We start from the raw sequence: 20,999 nt of genomic DNA, 5'->3' as shown, positions 1-20,999 counted from the left end.
ACTAAACCCACTCTTAACTCTGCCAGTTCAGCTAAACACACCCCCAGGGCTCTCTAGTTCAGTATCTAGGTGTGTTCTCAAGAGGAGCCAAACACGCTGTGTGGTCTCAGTAGCATCCCCGTTAATTCAATTTCCCTCTTGTTTTCCTAGCCTTTAGTAAAAACAAGGCTCCTACCTCTCAGTCTGAGATTTCCTTGAGAACACAGGTCCCCTTAGCCATTCCCCCTTTGTCTCTGACTCTTTCTGCCCTTAGACATGATCTCCCCTGACGGACTCTGGGGACGGACACGATTTGTGTGTCACACAAGCTCCCAAACTGCTTTCAAAACTCTGAAATCTCCCTATCTGTCTTTCTGATAGGCTTTTCCTGTTTTTTATATCAGCTAGCACATCCAATCTGTGGCTCCAGGCTACTGCATTTCAGCCAGCCAATCAGGTGGTGCTCTGGTTAACACTTGGTGCTCTGGCGCTGGTTAAACTGCACCATTTAAAATTAACTCTATAAAAACCTAATCCGTCACACTAGCTCCGTGGTGGCAAACCTTTGGCACTCCAGATGTTATGAACTACAATTCCCATCAGCCCCTGCCAGCATGGCCAATTGGCCATGCTGGCAGGGAGGCTAATATGTAGTCCATATCTGGAGTCATAGAGTTCGCTCTCACTACGTGCTGCTTCAACCCAGTTGATTGAAGTCTGGGATTGCTATGAGGCAGGCAATGGCAAATCACCTCTGAACATCTTTTTCCCTGAAAACCAGTTGCGACTTGAGAGCCCTTTCCTCCTCTACTGTCAAATGGAGGGATGTCTCTTAAAAGCTCAATTTTATTTATTTATTTATTTATTTATTCATTCATTCATTCATTCATTCATTCATTCATTCATTCATTCATTCATTCATTCATTCATTCATTCATTCATTCATTCATTTATTTATTTATTTATTTATTGTTTCGATTTATAAACTGCCCTATCCCCTAGGGGCTCTGGGCGGTGTACAACATTCACATATACAATTGATTAAATCGATAACAACAATATAATATTAAAATCCATTAAAAACTACTTAAAAACAGCGGTTAATATCACAATAAGGTGCCCTAATCCAATTCAGTTAAGATCACCCCAATAAAATGAAAAGGGAGGGGCCAGGTTCCTCTCTGGGAGGATGATAAAAGTGTGGTTAAAGTGCATCCAGATGGAGTATGTATTACCCAAAAAAAAAAGCAGGCGAGGAAGGGAGAGGGAGGAAGCCACTCCAGCGACTGGACACTCAAAGGGCCTGGTGGAACCACTCGGTCTTACAGGCCCTGCGGAATTAACCAAGGTTCCGCAGGGCCCGGACAGCTGGAGGAAGAGTGTTCCACCAGGCTGGGGCCAGGGCCGTAAAGGTCCTGGCCCGTGTGGAGGCCAGCCGCATCATCGAGGGGCCAGGAACCACCAGCAAATTGGCCTCTGCTGATTGCAGAGGCCGAGTAGGGGCATATGGGGTAATGCGGTCTCTCAGATATGGTATGTTCAAAAAAGCAGGCGAGGAAGGAGAGGGGGAGGGGAGGGGGTGCCACTCAGCAACGGAATTATTTATATGTCTAATCCAGATGCATGCCGTGCACTAGTAACTCAGTAGAAAAGTGCTTTTTAAAATTGTAAATATATGCTGGATAAGCTGCACGAAAGATTGAATGCCATGCAGTAGCTTTGAATTTAAAATATTTTTGCTCACACCATCAAAAGGTCCGCTCAGAAGTAGAGGAGGAGGAGTTTGGATTTATACCCCACCTTTCTCTCCTGCAAGGAGACACAGCAGGAATGTAGAAGCATGTCTGGTTACCCAGCAGGAATGTAGGAATGTAGAAACACATCTGGTTCACCAGATAAGCCTCTACCGCTCTTGGAGGATTGGGGAATCAAACCCGGTTCTCCAGATTGGAATCCACCTGCTCTTAACCACTACACCACGCTGAGTTTCTTTGATACAGGATGCTCAAAATTCTGTTTCCATGTATCCTTCTAATCTTCCGCTCTGCCTTTGTTTCCCCTTAACTTTGTAGCTGCAGAGGTGACTCAAGAAACAGTAGAATCCTTAATGCAGAAGTTCAAGGAGAGTTTTCGTACCAACACACCTATTGAGATAGGTCAGCTCCAGCCCGCACTGCGCAGCTCATCTGTTGGACGACGGAAACGTAGGAACCGACCTCGAGGTAACTCTCCACTTTAGAATATGGGCTCTCCCTGCTTCCTTGACCTTTCCCCCATATTGTAAATCTGGGGACCATGAATATGAGCTCTGAATGTGACATTTTCATTTCTTGGTTACTGCAAAAGAACTGATTGGAAAAATCCACATTGATCTTCATACGAGTAATCTCTTGTATCACTATTTTCTGCCTATCAGCTAAAATTGTTAAAAACAATTTATGGTCATTCTTCACAAATGATATTAGTCGATAATTTATGCTATTCCCCTGTAGCCATGTGCTGTATGTTTTCAATACGTGGACAAAATCAGTATTCCCTGGGGCTTCTTGCTTTGCCAGGCATGGGTGGTGAATCATGTATTAAGAACATAAGAAAGAGCCTGCTGGATCACAAGAACATAAGAACATAAGAACTAGCCTGCTGGATCAGACCAGAGTCCATCTAGTCCAGCATTCTGCTACTCGCAGTGGCCCACCAGGTGCCTTTGGGAGCTCACATGCAGGAGGTGAAAGCAAGGGCCTGCTGCTGCTTCTGCTCCTGAGCACCTGGTCTGCTAAGGCATTTGCAATCTGAGATCAAGGAGGATCAAGATTGGGAGCCATAGATTGACTTCTCCTCCATAAATCTGTCCAAGCCCCTTTTAAAGCTATCCAGGTTAGTGGCCATCACCACCTCCTGTGGCAGCATATTCCAAACACCAATCACACGTTGCGTGAAGAAGTGTTTCCTTTTATTAGTCCCTAATTCTTCCCCAGCACATTTTCAATGAATGCCCCCCTGGTTCCTAGTATTGTGAGAAAGAGAGAAAAATTTCTCTCTGTCAAGCATTCTCTACCCATACGCATAATTTTATAGACTTCAATCCTTGCTTATCCCCCCCTCAGACGTCTCCTCTCCAAACTAAAGAGTCCCAAAGCGGCTGCAGCCCTCTCTATACCTCATAAGGGAAAGGTGCTCCAATCCCTTCAATAATCCTCAGATTTGCTTACTTCTCTGCCACTTTTTTCTATCTCTTCGATATCCTTTTTTTTTGAGATGTGGCGACCAGAACTGGACCACAGTTACTCCAAAGTCACGGTCGCACCACTGCAAATTATATAAAGGGCAAGACAATCCCTTGCAGTTTTATTATCAACTCCTTTCCCTAATTATCCCCAGCATAGAGTTTGCCTTTTTTCCACAGCTGCCATGCATTGAGTTGACATTCCCATGGAACTATCCACACTAAGGCAGGCCTTAAAATCCCTTTTCACATGGTCTGTGACTGGCCGATAGCACCTGACCCCTGTAGCATGTTAATGTGAAGTTTGGATTTTTTGCCCCTATGTGCATCACTTTACATTTAGCTACATTGAACTGCATTTGCCATTTCTTAGCCCACTCACCTAATTTATCAAGGTCCGCTTGGAGCTCTTCGCAATCCTTTGTGGTTCTTACCACCCTACATAATTTGGTATCATCTGCAAACTTGGCCACCACACCACCCACCCCTACTTCCAGGTCATTTATGAATAAGTTAAAGAGCACTGGTCCCAAAACGGGTCCTTGGGGGACACCACTCCCTACATCTCTCCATTGTGAGAACTTCCCATTTATACCCACCCTTTGTTTCCTGTTCCTCAACCAGTTTTTAATCCATAGGAGGACTTCCCCTCTTACTCCTTCACTGCTGAGTTTTCTCAACAGTCTCTGATCAGACCAGAGCCCATCTAGTCCAGCACTCTGTTACTTGCAGTGGCCCACCAGATGCCTTTGGGAGCTCACAGGAGGTGCAGGAGGTGAAAGCAATGGCCTTCTGCTGCTGCTGCTGTTCCCGAGCACCTGGTCTGCTAAGGCATTTGCAACATCAGATCAAGAAGGATCAATATTGGTAGCCAGAAATCGACTTCTCCTCCATAAATCTGTCCAAGCCCTTTTTAAAGCTATCCAGGTTAGTGGCCATCACCACCTCCTGTGGCAGCATATTCCAAACACCAATCACACGTTGTGTGAAGAAGTGTTTCCTTTTATTAGTCGTTATTCTTCCCCCCAGCATTTTCAATGTATGCCCCCTGGTTCTAGTATTGTGAGAAAGAGAGACAAATTTCTCTCTGTCAACATTTTCTATCCCATGCATAATTTTATAGACTTCAATCATATCACCCTTCAGACGTCTCTTCTCCAAACTAAAGAGTCCCAAACGCTGCAGCCTCTCCTCATAAGGAAGGTGCTCCAGTCCCTCAATCATCCTCGTTGCCCTTCTCTGCACTTTTTCTATCTCTTCAATATCCTTTTTGAGATGTGGCGACCAGAACTGAACGCAGTACTCCAAGTGCGGTCGCACCACTGCTTTATATAAGGGCTATATGACTGGACTTATCAAGACCTGCTTCAGTTCCATTGTTTTGAGGGTCATTGCTGTCTGGGAGCCAGAGGTAGTCAGAAAAGGTCCAGAGAGGGAGATTTTCGCAGTAATCATAAGAGTTCATTCTTTAGTGATTTTCAGTACCAATACAGTTTTCTGCACCATCAAGTGTACTGAAAATGGGGTGTTCTCCTTTCGCAAGTGGTAGGACAAGTTATGTCACTTTTCTGCTTGCTGATAGTGCTGCTTAAATCTAGTAGCGAAAGGTACTTGTTTCATCAAATCATAGCAAACGTTTGAGATCCGGCACTCAAAATCAGGCAAAAGACAGTGACTTGTTTGTAAGAATTTTTATTTTCATTTATATTTTGCATGGGTTATTGATTTATTGATCATATGTTTTGTAAGATTGATCTGTTTATTGTTTTTGTTTGCTTTTGGTTTTTGGTTATTACCACCTTGGATGATAATAAAAATGATTTGATTTTAGTAAGGTTTCATTCGCAAAAAGCATCTTTACCAAGTGCATTCTCCTGCACTGTTTTCACTTCACTGTACTACACAGCAGCCAATCCGGGAGGGGGGGGGATAATCTTTTGGGGGATATGGCGGGGGGGATAATCTTTTGTTCTTTGTAAAAATCTGTTTCATCCAAAGACTGTTGCCTGGTATCATTTTGTATCCCTACTAATACCTGAGGGACCGCCTCTCCCCATATTGCCCCAGTAGGCCCCTCCGCTCCTTGGAGGAGGACCTATTCGTGATCCCTGGCCCAAAAATGATCAGGCTGGCCTCGACGGGGGCAGGGCCTTTTCAGCTCTGGCCCCTACCTGGTGGAACAGGCTCCTTAGGGAGATCAGGGCCCTGCAGGACTTACAGAGTTTCCGCAGGGCCTGCAAGACGGACCTGTTCTGCCAGGCATTTGGCCTGCCTGGTTAAAAATATATCTACCATGTCATCTGGCCCCGTGGGCCCAATGGGGGGAGGGGGGTAGCCAGATGCTATCCACATTTTAAAATGGCTTCTGTTTTTATGTAATTTATATTTAAATTATGTTTTAATGTATGTTTTAACCGTGTTGTGAACCACCCTCAGGGGGAGGGCGGTATATAAAATTAATAATAAAAAAATAAAATAAAATTGATACTGCTGTGAACTCAGAAGGTGCCTGGTTGAAAAGACATGTCTCGATTTAGCAGGATCTTCCCCTCTCTTCCCTTATTGGGCCTTTGAGGTTTCAAGTGGTAAACAAGACTGTTGTATGTAGCATCCCGTTTCTGTGTGCCATTTTTATTCCATTCCAAGAATTCTAGCCACACAGTTTGCCTATGAGAAGATCTTTGGGAGGCTCCTAGTAAAAATCTGCGTGTATGTTCTCCAATTCTACCCAGGCCAAAAGAGAGAGAAAGAAAAAAAGAAAGAAAGAATATTGGTTCTGCATTGACATGCATATAGGAAGCAGTGGAAACTATAAGGGAGACATGTTTACTTTTTTGCAGAGTTGAGCTAGCTAGAGGAAGATCCTGAATCACTAGTGTTTCTGGGGGCAGCATCTTAACTGCTCTGATGAATGGCAGCAGGAGACAATCTCTCACAACCACAGTAGATCTCATTGTGGGTTCATTTGCCTGTCTAGTTGAGGTGCTGAAGGAGTCTTAGCTTTGAAATATCCGAAGACTGTGCCATTTCAGCTTGGCCTAGTATGGCTGGACTTGCGTTTTCTGTGCTGGTGATTGGAAGCTGGAGGGAAGAGAAACCTTTCAATTCCTTCTCTGTTTACTGTTAGTTTTCGTTTTTCATTTATTTATGAGCCTGAAATGTGATCTTTTTTATTCTGTGTATGTTTTCCTGTACTACAGGCCTGAAGAACACTTCTTTTATTGCTATTATTATTATTATGATAGCTCGGGCCATAAATTATTCACTTAGTGAGGAGAAAATGTTCCTTCTCTTTAACTGCTTTAAATGATTTAGTTCATTCTGCTGTCTCTGCTTATTCAAGCCGATGTTTGCAGTGGCAATGAGAAGGGGAAAGGGAGGGTGAGGAAAGGCTCTGACAGGCCCAGGGATTGTTTTTCTCTTAGCCTTCCCTTCCCTATCTAATTTCTTTGACTCTAAGTCCTTTGAAAAAGGTGCCTTTTCCAGCTCAAATACATGCAAGTTTGTTCGCCAACATATGACCAGACTGCATCTCTGTTGCTGGCCAACATCCTCTTGGGTTTAAACAGGATGGTGACTGATAAAGGAAGTTATCAGTAGCTCAGATGTGATGTAAAACAAGCCACATTGAATCAGACTAAGGCTCCATCTAGTCCGGGCCTTGACGACCGCTGCCCCATCTCACATAGTCACAAGGTGGGGAAAATACAACATTGGCTGCCCTCCCCTAGTTTGGTTTTAGATTCCTGTGCCTTCAGATTTCCTGACAGAAACTGGGTTTCTCTGCCATATTTCATCTCTGCAGTTTGAGTTTTGAACGCCTCCAAGTCTGAAACGCACAGACCATTTGTAGTATCTTACAATCATATCCGGGACACACCATTGCCAGAAATTGGGCAGGTTTGGATTCATTTCTGCAACTAATCCCTGGCATTTCTGCAACTAATCATTATTTATTTTAAGGAGACAAGAACACCTGGAGATGGATATGTATCTGACAGGTGAGGCTTCAGACAGATTTCCCCCTCCCTAGATGATAAGTGTCACTTGCCTGGGTAGCCATGTTGGTCTGAAGCGTGCATGCACACCAAAGCTTCTAGCAAGAATAAAACTTTGTTGCTGTTAAAGGTGTCACTGGACTTAAACTTTTTTTTTCTTCCTGGGAAAGATTATTGAGGAAGTTTGTTTTGAAGATGAGTGTAGGTATAGCTTGGCATCTCAGAGCCCCCTTGTCTAAGGCAAGATTTTTCTGCAAGCTGTGACCACACCAGAGGGTGGAGAAGAACCCTGTACTTTATGCTAGGGGCAATAACTGAGACCCAACTGCACTGTTAAATCCTGGTAAGTGAGCCTCAACCCTATAGCCCTTCCTTTGTGCAATCCACCCCGCTCTCTTACTCCTAAAGGGGGACATGCCACATTCTGAGCTTGTGCCAAACTCGAAGCTGTCACCATGCGGCCATAGGAGCAGCAAGGAAAACCAGATTCCAGCCTCAGATTATTCCAGACTGCACAGAGTTCCCATACCAGACCATGACCACACAGTCTGGAAAGCCCACAACAACCAGTTGAGCCTGGCTGTGAAAGCTTTCGACAATACATTTTCCCATAGTAGGCTGCTGTCCAGCCTTTCAAGTGCTGATATCTTTGTGAAGATAGCTATGCCACATGCCCCAAACCTGTAGCACCAGCATCCATGGCGGGCATAGAGCATCTGTGGGTCTAGTTGCCTCGGATGACCCCAGCTGGCATCCATAGCCACCACCACCCTTCCCTGCCTGAGTCCATGGCCCTGTTGTTGAGAGAACAGATCAGGGCCTCCCTCATGATATCAAAATACTGCAGTCAACATAGCAATTCCAGAATCTTAACTGGCTCCAGATTTCTCATGGGAGAAGGGCCTTTCATGCAAGATATCTGGGCCTCCCAGCAGAACAGTGGTGCAGATATATTCAGTACCACAATGAAATTTCTGAGTGCCATGGCAACCAGTTGCTCAAAATTTGTCCACCACTCATCTAGTTAAGCATCCTGCTTCCTACAGTGGCCTACAGAATGCTCCAAGGAAACCATCAAGAAGGCAATAGACATCCCCAGCACTGCACTACTGCTTCTATGTTATCTGTATTATAGCAGATAGTACCAGTATTATCTATAGCCCAACATGGGGATTCCATGTTGCTAGTAGGAATGGATCCAGCTACCCTCTGTGAATTTTTCTAACCTTTTTTAAAGCTGTTTAAGCCAGTGGCCATCCACATCTCTTCTGGTAGCAAATTCCAGGCATTAATTGTCCTTCTTATGGAAATGTGCACAAGTTTAATCTCTTCCCAGAGTGCTGGCAATGGGCCAGGAGGAAAGTGTGGAATGGAGTCCCTTCCAGTCAATGCAATCCAGGTGTTAGTATTCATTTCTCTCATGAAAATTATTATATTTTGTTTATTTCTTTGTTCATTCTTTCATTTATTCATTAAACCATTTGTATCCTGCCTTTCTTCTTGGGAAGCCAGTGTGGGGTAATGGTTAAGAGCAGGTGGATTCTAATCTGGAGAACTGGGTTGGATTCCCCACTCCTCTACCTGAATGGCAGAGGCTTATCTGGTAAACCGGATTTGTTTCCGCCCTTCTGCATTCCTGCTGGGTGACCTTGGGCTAGTCACAGTTCTTCGGAACTCTCTCAGCCCCACCTACATCACAAAGTGTCTGTTGTGGGGAGAGGAAGGGAAAGGAGCTTGTAAGCCATCTTGAGTCTCCTTACAGGAGAGAGAGGTGAGATATAAATCCAATTGCCGCCGCCACCGCCGCCTCCTCCTCCTCCTCCTCCTCCTCCTCCTCCTCCTCCTCCACCTCCACCATCACCATCACCATCACCATGATGCAAGGCGGTTTACAACAGTGGTTAAAACATCACCAGATGAAACCAAAGATAAAATTACAGTCCCCAAATGCCTCCTCCCCTTAAAAATGATTTTGGTTTAAGCCTCCTCAAAAGTTCTGGCAGACAGGGAGGCCTTACAGTGCTTCCTGGAGACTTCTAATGAGAAGGGCCCCTCTCACCTCTTCAAGCAGGCCATTCCACAGAGCTGGAGCCAAGATGAAAAAGGCCCAGGCTTTGATGGATGCCAGATGGATCACCCTAAGTGGATTGGTTGATGGCTGTCTGATGATGATAATGATGATGACAACAACTTTTGTTGACTTGTTCAGAGTGACCTGTGGGATTATTAGAAGCAATACCTCCAATCAATCCATATAGCTAAAATACTAAAGTAATGTCTGGGATTGTATCTGGTTGATTGAGATGCATTCCTAACTCAATGTAATTGCTACAAGATGTATGTAACCAGCTTGCTATATGTTGTCACTGCTGCAATGGGACATTCTTTCCTTGATCTTTACTTTATGGCTTCACATGCTGAGTAGATAACTAGGCTTACCCCAACATTTCTGGTCTCATGGGAAGCAGGATGTTTGTGTTGTCCTGTGGGGGCAGGAGACCAGGTGGCTTTATCATCTTTCTCTGACCTTGGGGCACCTCGTCTCCAAAATAATTCTGTCTCACATTCTTTGAGAAAATGGGAGGGGGGACTGATTTCTAAATAAAGGGGATAGCAAAAGCCAGGTTCGCCAAAACTGGCTTTATCAAGGTGGGCGCTTTGTTGCCTACCAATAAAAGCTGCTGATCAACAATACAGAGTTCGCTTATTGACTCAAGGTTCAAGATCTAACTAGTAAGTAGAAAGATAACCAGCAGGAAAAGCCTGAGAAAACAAATCAAGGAAATCCAAGCAGGCAGCCAAAATAACAACAACGAAGATGCTAGGTGGTCCTCATGGATGAGAGATTTCCAGAGGAATGGTGTTATCACTGGCATAGCTGTATGCCCGCCTCTGTTTGCATTATCTCAGAAGTATATCCAATAAAGGCCTCTGCAAAAGACTGGGGATCAGGCATGTCTGTACTCAAACTAAAGTACTTGAGTAATGGGCTACTGCCTTCTTCCTTTAGCCTTGGACGCCACCTTGGAATTCCACATAAAGAAAGGAAATGCCCGTGTGGCATGGGTTCTGTGGAAACAGTATCTCATATGCTGTTGGATTGTCCTTTTTATGAGATAGGTAGGAAGAAGCACATAATCTCCTTCCTGCATGGAAGTGAAGGCATTACAGATAAACAGAAGGTTATATATCTTTTAAACAGCCACAACTACGAGCTGTTGGAAGCGGTGGCTAAATTTTTAAACGGTGTTATTTTAACTCATCAGAAATTGTAAAGGCTGTTATTATCTTGCAGTGTTAATGTTAAACTATTTATATGCCATTAAAGGTATTCAAAATCGAAATCAAATCGAGTAATGGGCTACTATTTCATTTTTCCTCCATAAGGGTTGGGGTGATGCACTTTATCTCCCTCCTCCATTTTATTTTCACCGCAATCCTATATTAGTGATCTCCATGGTGGAGTAGGGACTTGAACCTGAGTCTTTCGGTCATAGTCCAGCCCCATTGCCATGACTTTGGCTGTCTCTCCGGTTCATGGCACTTGAGATTTAGGGCAGTTCCCATTTGTTTTGCTTGAGGGAAGAAGTGTTGACTCACGAATGCTCATGTTGGAGTAAAGGTTGTTGGTCTTTAAGATGCCGCCAGACTTGCTAATTGACCTTAAAACACTTGCTGCGAAAATATTTGTGTGAGACTGAGCAGCGGGGGTGCGAAGAGGCAGCAAGGGAGGGTTGCTTTGGGATCCTTGTAAAAGATAAACACCTTGATTTAAAAATAAGACTTGTGAAGTGTTTGTATGGCTGCCTTTCTTCTCTTATCTGAAAACAATCTGTTGTGATTATATTTCTGTGGCTCATTTGAAAGCAAGGGAGCGTAAGTAACAGTTTGCGGGGTACGTTCAGCCATCTCTTCCCTGAAAATCTTATTCGCGAGTAGAATGTGTTATCTGAATTGTGATGCAAGTTTCCTGATTTTGTATCTTTTGGACTGTATTTCTTTAAAACGTCCTGTTTATTTATTTACTTTTTAAATTTTACTGTATTTATAGTCCTCCTTTCTCCCTGAGACTCAAGGCAGGCTGCACAGTGTAAATTGGTAGCAGATAAGAGGATGAGAAATCAATCGAGCAATGTACTAGGGCCACGATCACAGAAATTTGGAACAATCACAGCCTGGCATTCAGAGGCTGGTTACGCCCATGGCTCCTGCTGCACGGAGGGGGCAAATGTCTGTCGCAGCAAGATTTCTTGTATGGATGTTATGTTCTCAAGCCCTGCTTTCACTCTTTAGTCTCCTGCCAGCAAGCGAGACTACTTATAGCATGAATTTAATTTTGCTTTGTTCCCAGAGCAGGGAGATTTTTCCAGTGAGCTCAGCTTTGCCCCAGACCTCTTCCCTGTGCCCATGGCCAGCCAGCCTTGTGCCACCCTTCCCACTCCTCATGCTACCATGTGTGCCTTCCCTCTTGCCCTGTTTGTGCTGGCCCCTTCCTGCTTCTCTGATGCTCATTTCAATGTATCGATTTAGCAGAGTTGGCTTTTGCAAGGAGCAACACAAGCAGGAGCTGTTTCTGCCTCCAGCCCACCTCTGCTTCTGCCCTCCCCGATGATCTGGAGGGCTTTTAAAGACTTTTTTTCCAGACAAGCTTCTTTTTTAAAAACAAGCCTCTCTTCATGGCAACAGTGAGAGAGAGAGAGAGAGTGGATGGGACAGGGAGGGGAGAGGAAAGAATATTGGCTCTATAGTATTGTGACTACTGAGTGTTATGAGATCTGTGCCTTTAAGAGGGGCAGAGTTAAGAGAACCAGGAAACAGAGGCCTGTTGAGACTAGCTGCAGTGGAGGACTGGGCTATCGCCTCGCATGTAAACAGATAAACATGAGGAGACCACACTTCAGCCCCACTGCGCAGCTAAAACATTTAAGGTAAGCGTTCCATTAGTAAATGGGTCAGAATGTAGAAAAAATGGGCACTACGTGAGCAGAAAATAGTTCAGCGACCTTGACATCATAATACAACAGGTACTATGACTATGGAATAGTTCACAGTGATTTTCCTTTTATGGCTTTGGAACCATTTAGTCCGTGTGTGGGGTGTGTGTGTGTGTGTGTGTGTATGTGTGTGTGTGTGTATGTGTAAAGCACAATCAACTCACATCTGATTTATTGCAAGTGAGAAGCAGAGCTGGTTGGCTATTGCCTGCCTCTGCAGAGCTTTCCTTGTTGGTCTACCTTCTGAGATCTGATGACATTGGGCTGTAGCATGTCACCTTCCCTTCCATCTAGCCCTATTACCTTTGTAGAACTCTGCTCCGAGTCCTAACCATGCAGAATTCATGTTGTGATGAGTGTGCTCTGTCTCACCGAAAGATGACGGGAGATTTGGGAGTTAATCTGTCATTTCCTGGACCTTCTTTGTTCTAGAATGCTTCGTTTGGGTCCTAAAGACTTGGGGACAGAACCGAGTAAGCCCTACGACCCAAGTTGAGCATACTAGAACAAAGGAGGCCCAGGAAATGGTGGCTTGAATTCACAAATCTGTCATCTTTCAATAAGTAAAAGTATAACTCGTTTGCTACAGGAGGTCAACTCAGTTTTGAGCAGCGGGGTGAAGCTGGGAATTTCAAACTGGTGGCTTTCTTCATCCCGCCTGGCCTTGGCTTCCCGAAAGGCTGCCGCGTTTCAGCCTTTCTCCTCCATTTGTTCCCCAAACCTCTCCCACTTGGAATGTTCTCTTTTTCACGGCTCGTGGTTAATTGCCTCTCTGGTGTGATAGCAATTGGAACTCTATTGAACATTAAGGTTAAATGATGATATCACAACTTAGTATGTTTGCATTTTACATCCCATTGAAAACACACATCCTTTGGCTCATTAATCCTTCACAATCATTTTTTCTCACTCTTCCTAAATGAAATTGTCCGTTTGGGATGCGTTTATTTTTTTCCTAACAGCCTCATGACAGTTACACTGATGGAGCTTGCATCCAGCGTTTTACCAAATACTGACAACTTGCCTTTGAAGGATGTGCGTGCACGCCTGTAATTATTTTTTTTACAGTGCAACTTAATTAATGCTGAACCTTCTTAGAATCATGCAGTTGGGCTGCCCTGCCAGTAGAAATCCATTGGGAGGGGGGCAAGAGGAATCCCTTCCTTTTGTTTAGAAAGAAGCTGCAAAGAGCTCAAGAGCAGCTGGGCTGTGGAAAGAACTCCGAAAAGATATTCTGCAAATAAACTTCACTGTTGCTCTTGTTCCATCTTGTGTTGAATGGTTTCATACAGCTTTGGGGAAAGTTTACTTGCCCGCAGAAGGAGATCTTTAGGAAAAATTAAATCGAAAGACCAGCAAGCAAGGGAAAAAAAGGGAAATCCCTACTATTTTACAAGCCACCCGATTTGGCTTTCTTTGACATTGGTGCAAGCTCCCAAGCACTTTTACAGAGCATAAAATTCATCATAAACATAGGTGAGAAGATGATAAGAGACACAAGGGGCTGAGAATGCTGCTACTGGACGCTTGCAATAGATGCCTGCAAATAGCTACATTTCTTGCTGTTGCTCTGTCTGCTGAGATGATGTTGGAATATTTCCGGTTCAGAATGACAAGAATTATTAAAGAGGGGTTTATGGTAATTGGCTTAGGGTTTTTTTTCCTCATTCTGTGAAATAACATTGGTTTGAGCAGATTCCTCTGCCAAACAAGTTTGCCTGTTACCACTGTCCTACAGGATTTATTCTGTTTATTTTAAACCATTAGCTCTAACTTGTTGACTTGAAGAAGGTGAGGAGATGTCTTGAGTGCCTCTGGTGGAAAATGTGCGGAGACAGGCTATACCAGGGGTCTGCAACCTGCGGCTCTCCAGATGTTAATAAACTACAAATCCCATCAGCCCTTGCCAGCATGGCCAATTGGCCATGCTGGCATGGGCTGATGGGAATTGTAGTCCATGAGAGAGCCACAGGTTGTAGACCCCTGGGCTATACTATAAAACATATTAGAAAACCTATGAGGGGGCAGTTACAAAAAAATTTGGCTTTATTTCTGGAGTTATGATGTCCAGTTGGGCCTTCAGCTCAGATGTTTAAAATAACTTGCCACTTGTTGACACAAAGTCAACACCAACTCTGTAAACTTTCAGGAACTGATCATTAGCTGTGGTGCCTTTGTGACATGCTCTGCTGAGGAAATCTTTCAAAAACACTCTGGTTTGAGGGTAACAATGGGAGTGAGGTATCCATCTTGCGACCCTCCTCCCTTTCCTTCCTCTCCTTTTCTTTACAGAATTGGGTGAGTGGTATATCACTTCACCCTTGGGTATGTTTTGTGCTGTAGGTCAACAGTCAGAGCCATAACAAGGGAGAACTGCACCTGTGTGCCCTGCGCCCCTGCCATGCCCCCATTTTCTCCCCACCCTGGAGCACCCCGAGAATGCCGCTGGCATGCCCCTGCCCATGCCCCGGCATGTGCCCGGTGCAAGACGCTCCCCCCCCGCCCACTGGGTGCTACACTACTGTTAATAGTGTTATACAGACTAAATAAGTTTTTATTTTTTATTTTATTTATTTTTAAATTGTATTTATATGTAATTTGCATTTGTATGTACTGGAAGCCACTTTGAGCCTGCTTTGACAAAGTGAGTGGGGTATCAAATTGATACTGAAGACATTGTGGTTCATACAAACCACAACTTGGTACTATACCTAGACACTAATCTCTCCTCTATCTCTCCCCCCACTCAGTTTTCAGAAAAGAAACTATATTAATCCTGGTTTGCAGAAAAGAAACAAACCATGATTTTTTTATTCAGGTGCAGCAACAAACTATGATTTATTGTTAACCAGGAAGGCTTCAGTATCAGAGCTGGAAGGAGGGATCCCATCAACTTTCATGGCTTGTTCTCATAATCATGTGCCACGATTCTTTGTTACATCTCAATACATTCCCAGTATTTACTGATTCAGAATCTTTACCGGTTTGCAAAACATTGCTCGAGTTTTGGCAACTGGGCTAATTTCCATCTAATCCCTTCCCCTCATGATTCCGACTCTGAAACTATTGGTCATGTAGTCTGTTAGGTTTCCTGGCAATTATTCTCTGACAGCTTGTTCCTGAGGGATATTTGCAGTCTGTCCAGTAGCCAAGTTTGTTCACATTTTCAGTAATTATTAGAATTTGTGGCAAAGTTCCTGATAATATGGTATGCTTGGCTCTTGTTTTTGACGTTGCTGTCTGCTCCTGTAGCAATATCAATATATTGCTTGTCACAGTGACATGTAGCTTGCTTGCAAGAAGTGATTCTGATAGTTGTCTGTGCATGTGTGTCACCAGTATCTTAATTCATTATGCTTGAAAGTGTTTGACATAGTCGTGAAATTCCTAAAGAACTACAGCAACTTAAACCTAGTTTTTTGTATGTAGTGTAAACCTGCATCTGAACTTGGGTACAACATTATGGATGAAGTATTCCATCAAAGGAAAAAAAATGCCCTATACATAGAAAACTAGCATTTCAGGAAGCAGTTAGACAAAACCCTCTTTTGATTAGTTTTTTTTGGTATAGTTTTTGATGAGGTTTTATATAGTCAAGTAATGTCCTTCCTATTGTTATCGTTCTGAAATTGTGCTGCCCAGATATTGAAGTAAGAATCTCAGACAAAAATAGGCTGTGGTCGCAAGATTGTATAGTAGCTGTTTAGGACTACTGCCAGCAGTGTGTGTGTCCCCACACCCACAATATGCCTGAAAGGATCACTTTATAGACAATTGTGTTTTCTTCTTTTGGGGAAGACATTTGCATTTAAAACATCCAAACTGTTAGGTAAAATGTTCTCTGGGCACGTGCTGAACATCAAAAACAGCAATGGACACACATTCATGAATAGCTGGACTTAAACTTACTTATATTTTTCATTGCATACATGTTGCATACTTTTGTATTATTGCCAAACATAGGCCCCTTCCGCAAGACGCAGCTGAATCACGGGCAACCTGAAGGGACGGCAAAAGCCGTTGCCCCTCAAGGGAGCTGTTCGCGACAGGGGGGGGGAGCAGCTGGGCTTTGCAGCAGCGCCACCGCCTCGCTCCCACCCTCCGCGGTGCTTGGCTTGGCTTGCTTTTCCAACCTTGCTTCCCCAGCAAGGGTTTTGGAAAATGGCAGCTCCATGGCTCCTTCCCTCCCCCCATGTCTGGGCGTCCTACCTGTCCTGCGGCCCTCCAGCACGTCACCGAGGCCTGGGGACACTCCCCCTCTGCCCTGCGACTCTGGAGCGGTCACGCAGGGCAGGGGGCGTGTCCCCTGGCCTCGGTGATGTGCCAGAGGGCCGCAGGACAGGTAGGACGCCCTGATGACGGCGCAGCTCTGTGCCGTCGTCCCGGGCGGTTCTGGGACCATTCATGCGAACGGTCCCAGAGGGGTCAGGTCGGCGTCATCTACGCCGACCTGACCCCTTCTGCCGCCATGCGGAAGGGGCCATATATTCAGTGATGAAGGGAGGGGAAACTGCGCCCAGGGCAAGAACTGCCCATGTACCCCCTCTAGCCCCCACCCTGTCCTGCCCTTAGAATGTCCCTCCCTGCCCCCCAAAATACCCCCATCCCTGCCCCTGACACATGACTGCAATGGCAGTGCCCAGGGTGACCCACCCCGGATGTCCCCATTGCAATTACGCCTCTGCAAATATTTTATACACACACATTACATCACATCGCAAATCAGATGATCTAGCATCTGCTGCTGCCACATTTTTAAAACAAATTTGTGTGCTGCCGACATCTAGCAACTTCCCTTAAAAAAAAGCTTTAAGATTCCGAAAGTACCACAGCCCTTGCAGTTGTCTTATAGTTCAGGAGAAAGGGTTTATATTCTACCAATGGTGTTCTGAACAACTAAAAAGTGCACAGGAAGAAAATGGAGCAGGGGGGCACAGGGGGAATAGCAAAGGGAAATGGCTTATAAGCAGCTGGCCAGATTGTCGCCCCAGAAGTATTAAGCTGTTAGGTGGATAAGAGCTGATGCTGAAATACGGTGTTTATCTTGACTGCCAAAGGTAAATAAAAAGGTTAAATGAGCTCCTTTCCCTTTTAAAATAAATAAGTGATTAATAGATCTTTCTGCCTCAGGGAATAATTTACTGTCGATTGGGGCTCTGCTTAATGTGTTTCTGAGGCCACTGCTGTGCTGTAATTCACCAAAAGGCAGGGCTGGGGGGTGGGGAGTCCAGAAGCCAAGCAGAGATGCTGAGGGAGGGGGCCTGTGTTTCTTGGCGCTTTCCTTCCTGTGCTGTGAAGTTTAGCTGGCGACGTTTGTACTCTTTGCTGACCTTTCTCTTTTTCAAGTCTTGGAGGGAAGAGAGGGTTAATCTTCCTATCCATTCTTTTCTCTTTCTTGTAACAGCTACCTGTTAAAGGCTGTGTCAACTTGGTATGCTTAGAAAGAAGACAGGCCTGTTGCCTGGCCTTGCATTTTTTGGCCTTATGGCACTTCAGTTTATAACCTCTGTTTTTTCTGTATGCACAAAACAGTCCCATTTAGGGGTAATGGCTCGTGAGTTTTGTCAAAGTGAGCTCCGGACTGTGGGTACTTAATGGCCATAATGCATGTAAAGTGAACACAAGAACCTGCCTTAAACTGAGTCGAACCAGTCATCTGTCTAAACTTCTATTGCGGACTGACTGATTCTCCAGGCATAAGTCTTAGATACAATACAATACAAAAACCTTTATTAGGCATATTAAAATAGGCTCCAGAGCATTACAGACATTTCTGAAGTACAAATCAAAAGTACATTCAAAACACAGACAGATAAACTGTATTGGACGTTACTTAGAAAATTCTGTCACTTGTAAAAGAAATTTTGCTACTTTTTCCAAGAGCATGGACTCTGTGTTATTTAGCAAAAGCTCCACAACAGAGTTGTCAGAGTCTCTTTCAGATTTGCCTAAGACTCGCCCAGGAGAGAAATTCCTAATACCCACATATCTCGGACAGTCAAGTATAATGTGAGCAAGAGTCTCCACTTGGTTTTTACAGTGTGGACAGACCCGATCCTGGAGAGGGATAGATAGGTAGCGACCCTTTGTAATGGCCAATGGAAAAGTATTGCATCTGGCCCTTGTAATAATCCATCTCTGTTGGGGTTCAGTTAATAGTTCAAGATATTTGGCTATGTGCCCCTGTTCTGGTACTATTCCGACAGAAAGGGGTGAGCATGATACATAAGTCTTAGATCATCCCACTGCTTATAGTTGGAATAGCTGGTAGGCATAAGCACTGGAAAAAAAAATATTGGTTTATTTCGGGTTCAGGGTTTTTTAACCTGGAAATTTTCGGTAAAGCCGAATAAAGCCAATATTCGTCAGTTTTATTCAGCTATTACTGGAAACATTTGGGTTAAAAAACCCGAACCCAAAATTTTTCAGTTCTACCCCCTCACCATTTCCAAAGCTCTCAAGATGGTGGGGAGAGAACTGTCCCCACTGATACTTTCCAGGTCCCAGAAGGCTTAGAAAACATGGATGGGGAACAGATTCCACCCCCCTCCCCCACGCTTGGAAAGCACCAGCAGGAGGACAGTTCTCATGGAGATCTCTTCCTCCTTCCCCACTCCTCTGGCTCTAGAGAACACATGGGCTTGGGAAATGGCAGTGGAATGGAGGGAGACTTTCGCCTTGGGTGAATGTGGGTTTTCAAATAAACCTGGGATTTTTTTATTGGTAAAAATAAAAACCAGTATGACTTTTGGGTTTTTTTCCATGATTCGGGTTTACCGAACCACCAAGCCTACTAGCCAGGAATTATAGAGAAGCAAGCCTTTATTGACATAGGCAACAGTACAGCAATAATAAAAAATGGATTAAAAAGCATATACAATACAGGACATAAATGTTAGGTCAAAGGAAATCTACTGGCGTTTAGTAATTTCCAGGAGAAAGTCTGCCACTATCATACAGAGAGAAGGATCAGGGTTGTCCAACAAGTAGTGTAATCTAATTAAATTGGGGAGATGGGGTAAATGTAAAGGAGTAATATTCACATACTTTGATCTGATTTCCTTGAATCTAAGACAGTGTAGTAATTGGTGGGCCAGAGATTCAACTGAGCCATCGTTACATGGGCACAATCTTTTAGCCTTTTCTTGCTTATTAATCTGCCATGTAACAAGGCAGAAGGCATAACATTAAACCTGGTGAGCATTATGGCCCTCCTTTGAACAGGGTTTATTAAGCAATACAGGTAGTGTGCCAAGTGGCCCCGTTCAAATGGGAGAGAAAAATACAGGGGGGGGGGGGAGCCAGGAATTGAATCTGGTCCCTTCCATGTGCAGGGCTTCTGGTTTGCCTCTTTAACTGTGACTCCTCCTCTACAGAATATTGTTATTTTGCAGTCTCAAATGCTAAGCACTTCTGTTCCTTATCTTCTCTCCCATAGGGATATACAAGCAGGCCTCTCTCCTTTGGACATTTTCATCACAAACCTTCTCTGTTGTGTATTTTCATTGCCAGTTTCCCCCATCTGTTTGCTTCCAACAAACATTGCATTGTTTATAGTCCAAACAACAGTGAAAAAAAGTGCATCTGAGTTAATAGGATGCGAGGAAATGGAGGGTCCGATCTATGCAGCATCTGTGAAAAAAAAGATCTGTGTGTTATTTTAATCCTGTTGAGTTCACAATATGGAGAGTGCACCGATTTGCTGTTGCCCTGCTGTAGTGTTTTAGTGAGTGGGAGAAAGTCTCCTTGACTCAGTTTGGAAATTAGTTTGATATTTATGAGGTTTCTTGGTGAACCCTTGTGAGGAAAAAAATAGCCTTTTCCCAGTGGAGCTTTCCCCGTTCTGTAATGTTGACACACTACATGCTGATAAGCCTTATCAGCCTTACTTGTTTTCAGCTGTCCCTCAGAATTGAATCTCTTTTCCCTGCCTGCCACCCAATTTCTGGGCTCTCATCACAGTCATGCAAAACCCCACAAAGGTTATACTTCAGTCCTTGAACTACTGCCTTAGATAACGCAGCATAAAAAGGGGCTGCTGCAGCTTAAAGTGTAATGATCCAGAACTTACGAGCTGGACAAATTCTGTCTTATATGCTGGATAATTACAAGCATGTTGCCTTATCATCCCTCATATACCTTAACATCTTTGGTATAGAGATGGGTGTGTCTACACTTCCCTCTAAATATCTTCCTCTTAATTTTTTTCTCTTTCAGTGGCGTAGGAGGTTAAGAGCCCGTGTATCTAATCTGGAGGAACTGGGTTTGATTCCCCGCTCTGCCGCCTGAGCTGTGGAGGCTTATCTGGGGAATTCAGATTAGCCTGGGCACTCCCCCACACGCCAGCTGGGTGACCTTGGGCTAGTCACAGTTCTTCAGAGCTCTCTCAGCCCCACCTACCTCACAGGGTGTTTGTTGTGAGGGGGGAAGGGCAAGGAGATTGTAAACCCTTTTGAGTCTCCTGCAGGAGAGAAAGGGGGGATATAAATCCAAACTCCTCCTCCTCCTCCTCCTCCTCCTCCTCCTCTTTCTTGTCTTGTCAAAATAATTTTAGTGGCTCCTCCCACAGAAGAAAAACTGACGGAAGAAAGGTGACTGGAAGAAAGTGTATTAATTTGAAATGTGGTATAGGAGGCCCCGTTGGCGCTACACCACTAACCCTGCTTTCTCCTCAACTCCTTTCACTCAATTCTTTTCCATCGTCACTACTTCAAGGCTGGTTCTCAAACATCCCTCAGCACGATCAACACTGTTCTTTCTGCTCTTCTTACATTGACTCCCTTGAACACATCTTGTTTTTCTGCC

General features: G+C 44.3%; 1 protein-coding gene across 1 annotated transcript in view; it reads left to right on the top strand.

Moving 5' to 3' along the window:
* Positions 1 to 20,999, top strand: part of LOC125442215 (astrotactin-2-like) — a 198,777-nt gene that overhangs the window by 65,063 nt on the left and 112,715 nt on the right. Inside the window, exon 2 of the mRNA XM_048513441.1 lies at positions 2,052 to 2,201. Within this exon, the coding sequence (XP_048369398.1) occupies positions 2,087 to 2,201 (115 nt within the window). The 5' untranslated portion in view covers positions 2,052 to 2,086. The remainder of the gene's footprint in view (positions 1 to 2,051; positions 2,202 to 20,999) is intronic.

The sequence above is a fragment of the Sphaerodactylus townsendi genome, linkage group LG12 (assembly GCF_021028975.2).
Source record: "Sphaerodactylus townsendi isolate TG3544 linkage group LG12, MPM_Stown_v2.3, whole genome shotgun sequence".
NCBI classification, from domain to species: domain Eukaryota; kingdom Metazoa; phylum Chordata; class Lepidosauria; order Squamata; family Sphaerodactylidae; genus Sphaerodactylus; species Sphaerodactylus townsendi.
Note: the sequence above shows the minus strand (reverse complement) of the source record. Positions and strands in the feature narration are given on the sequence as shown.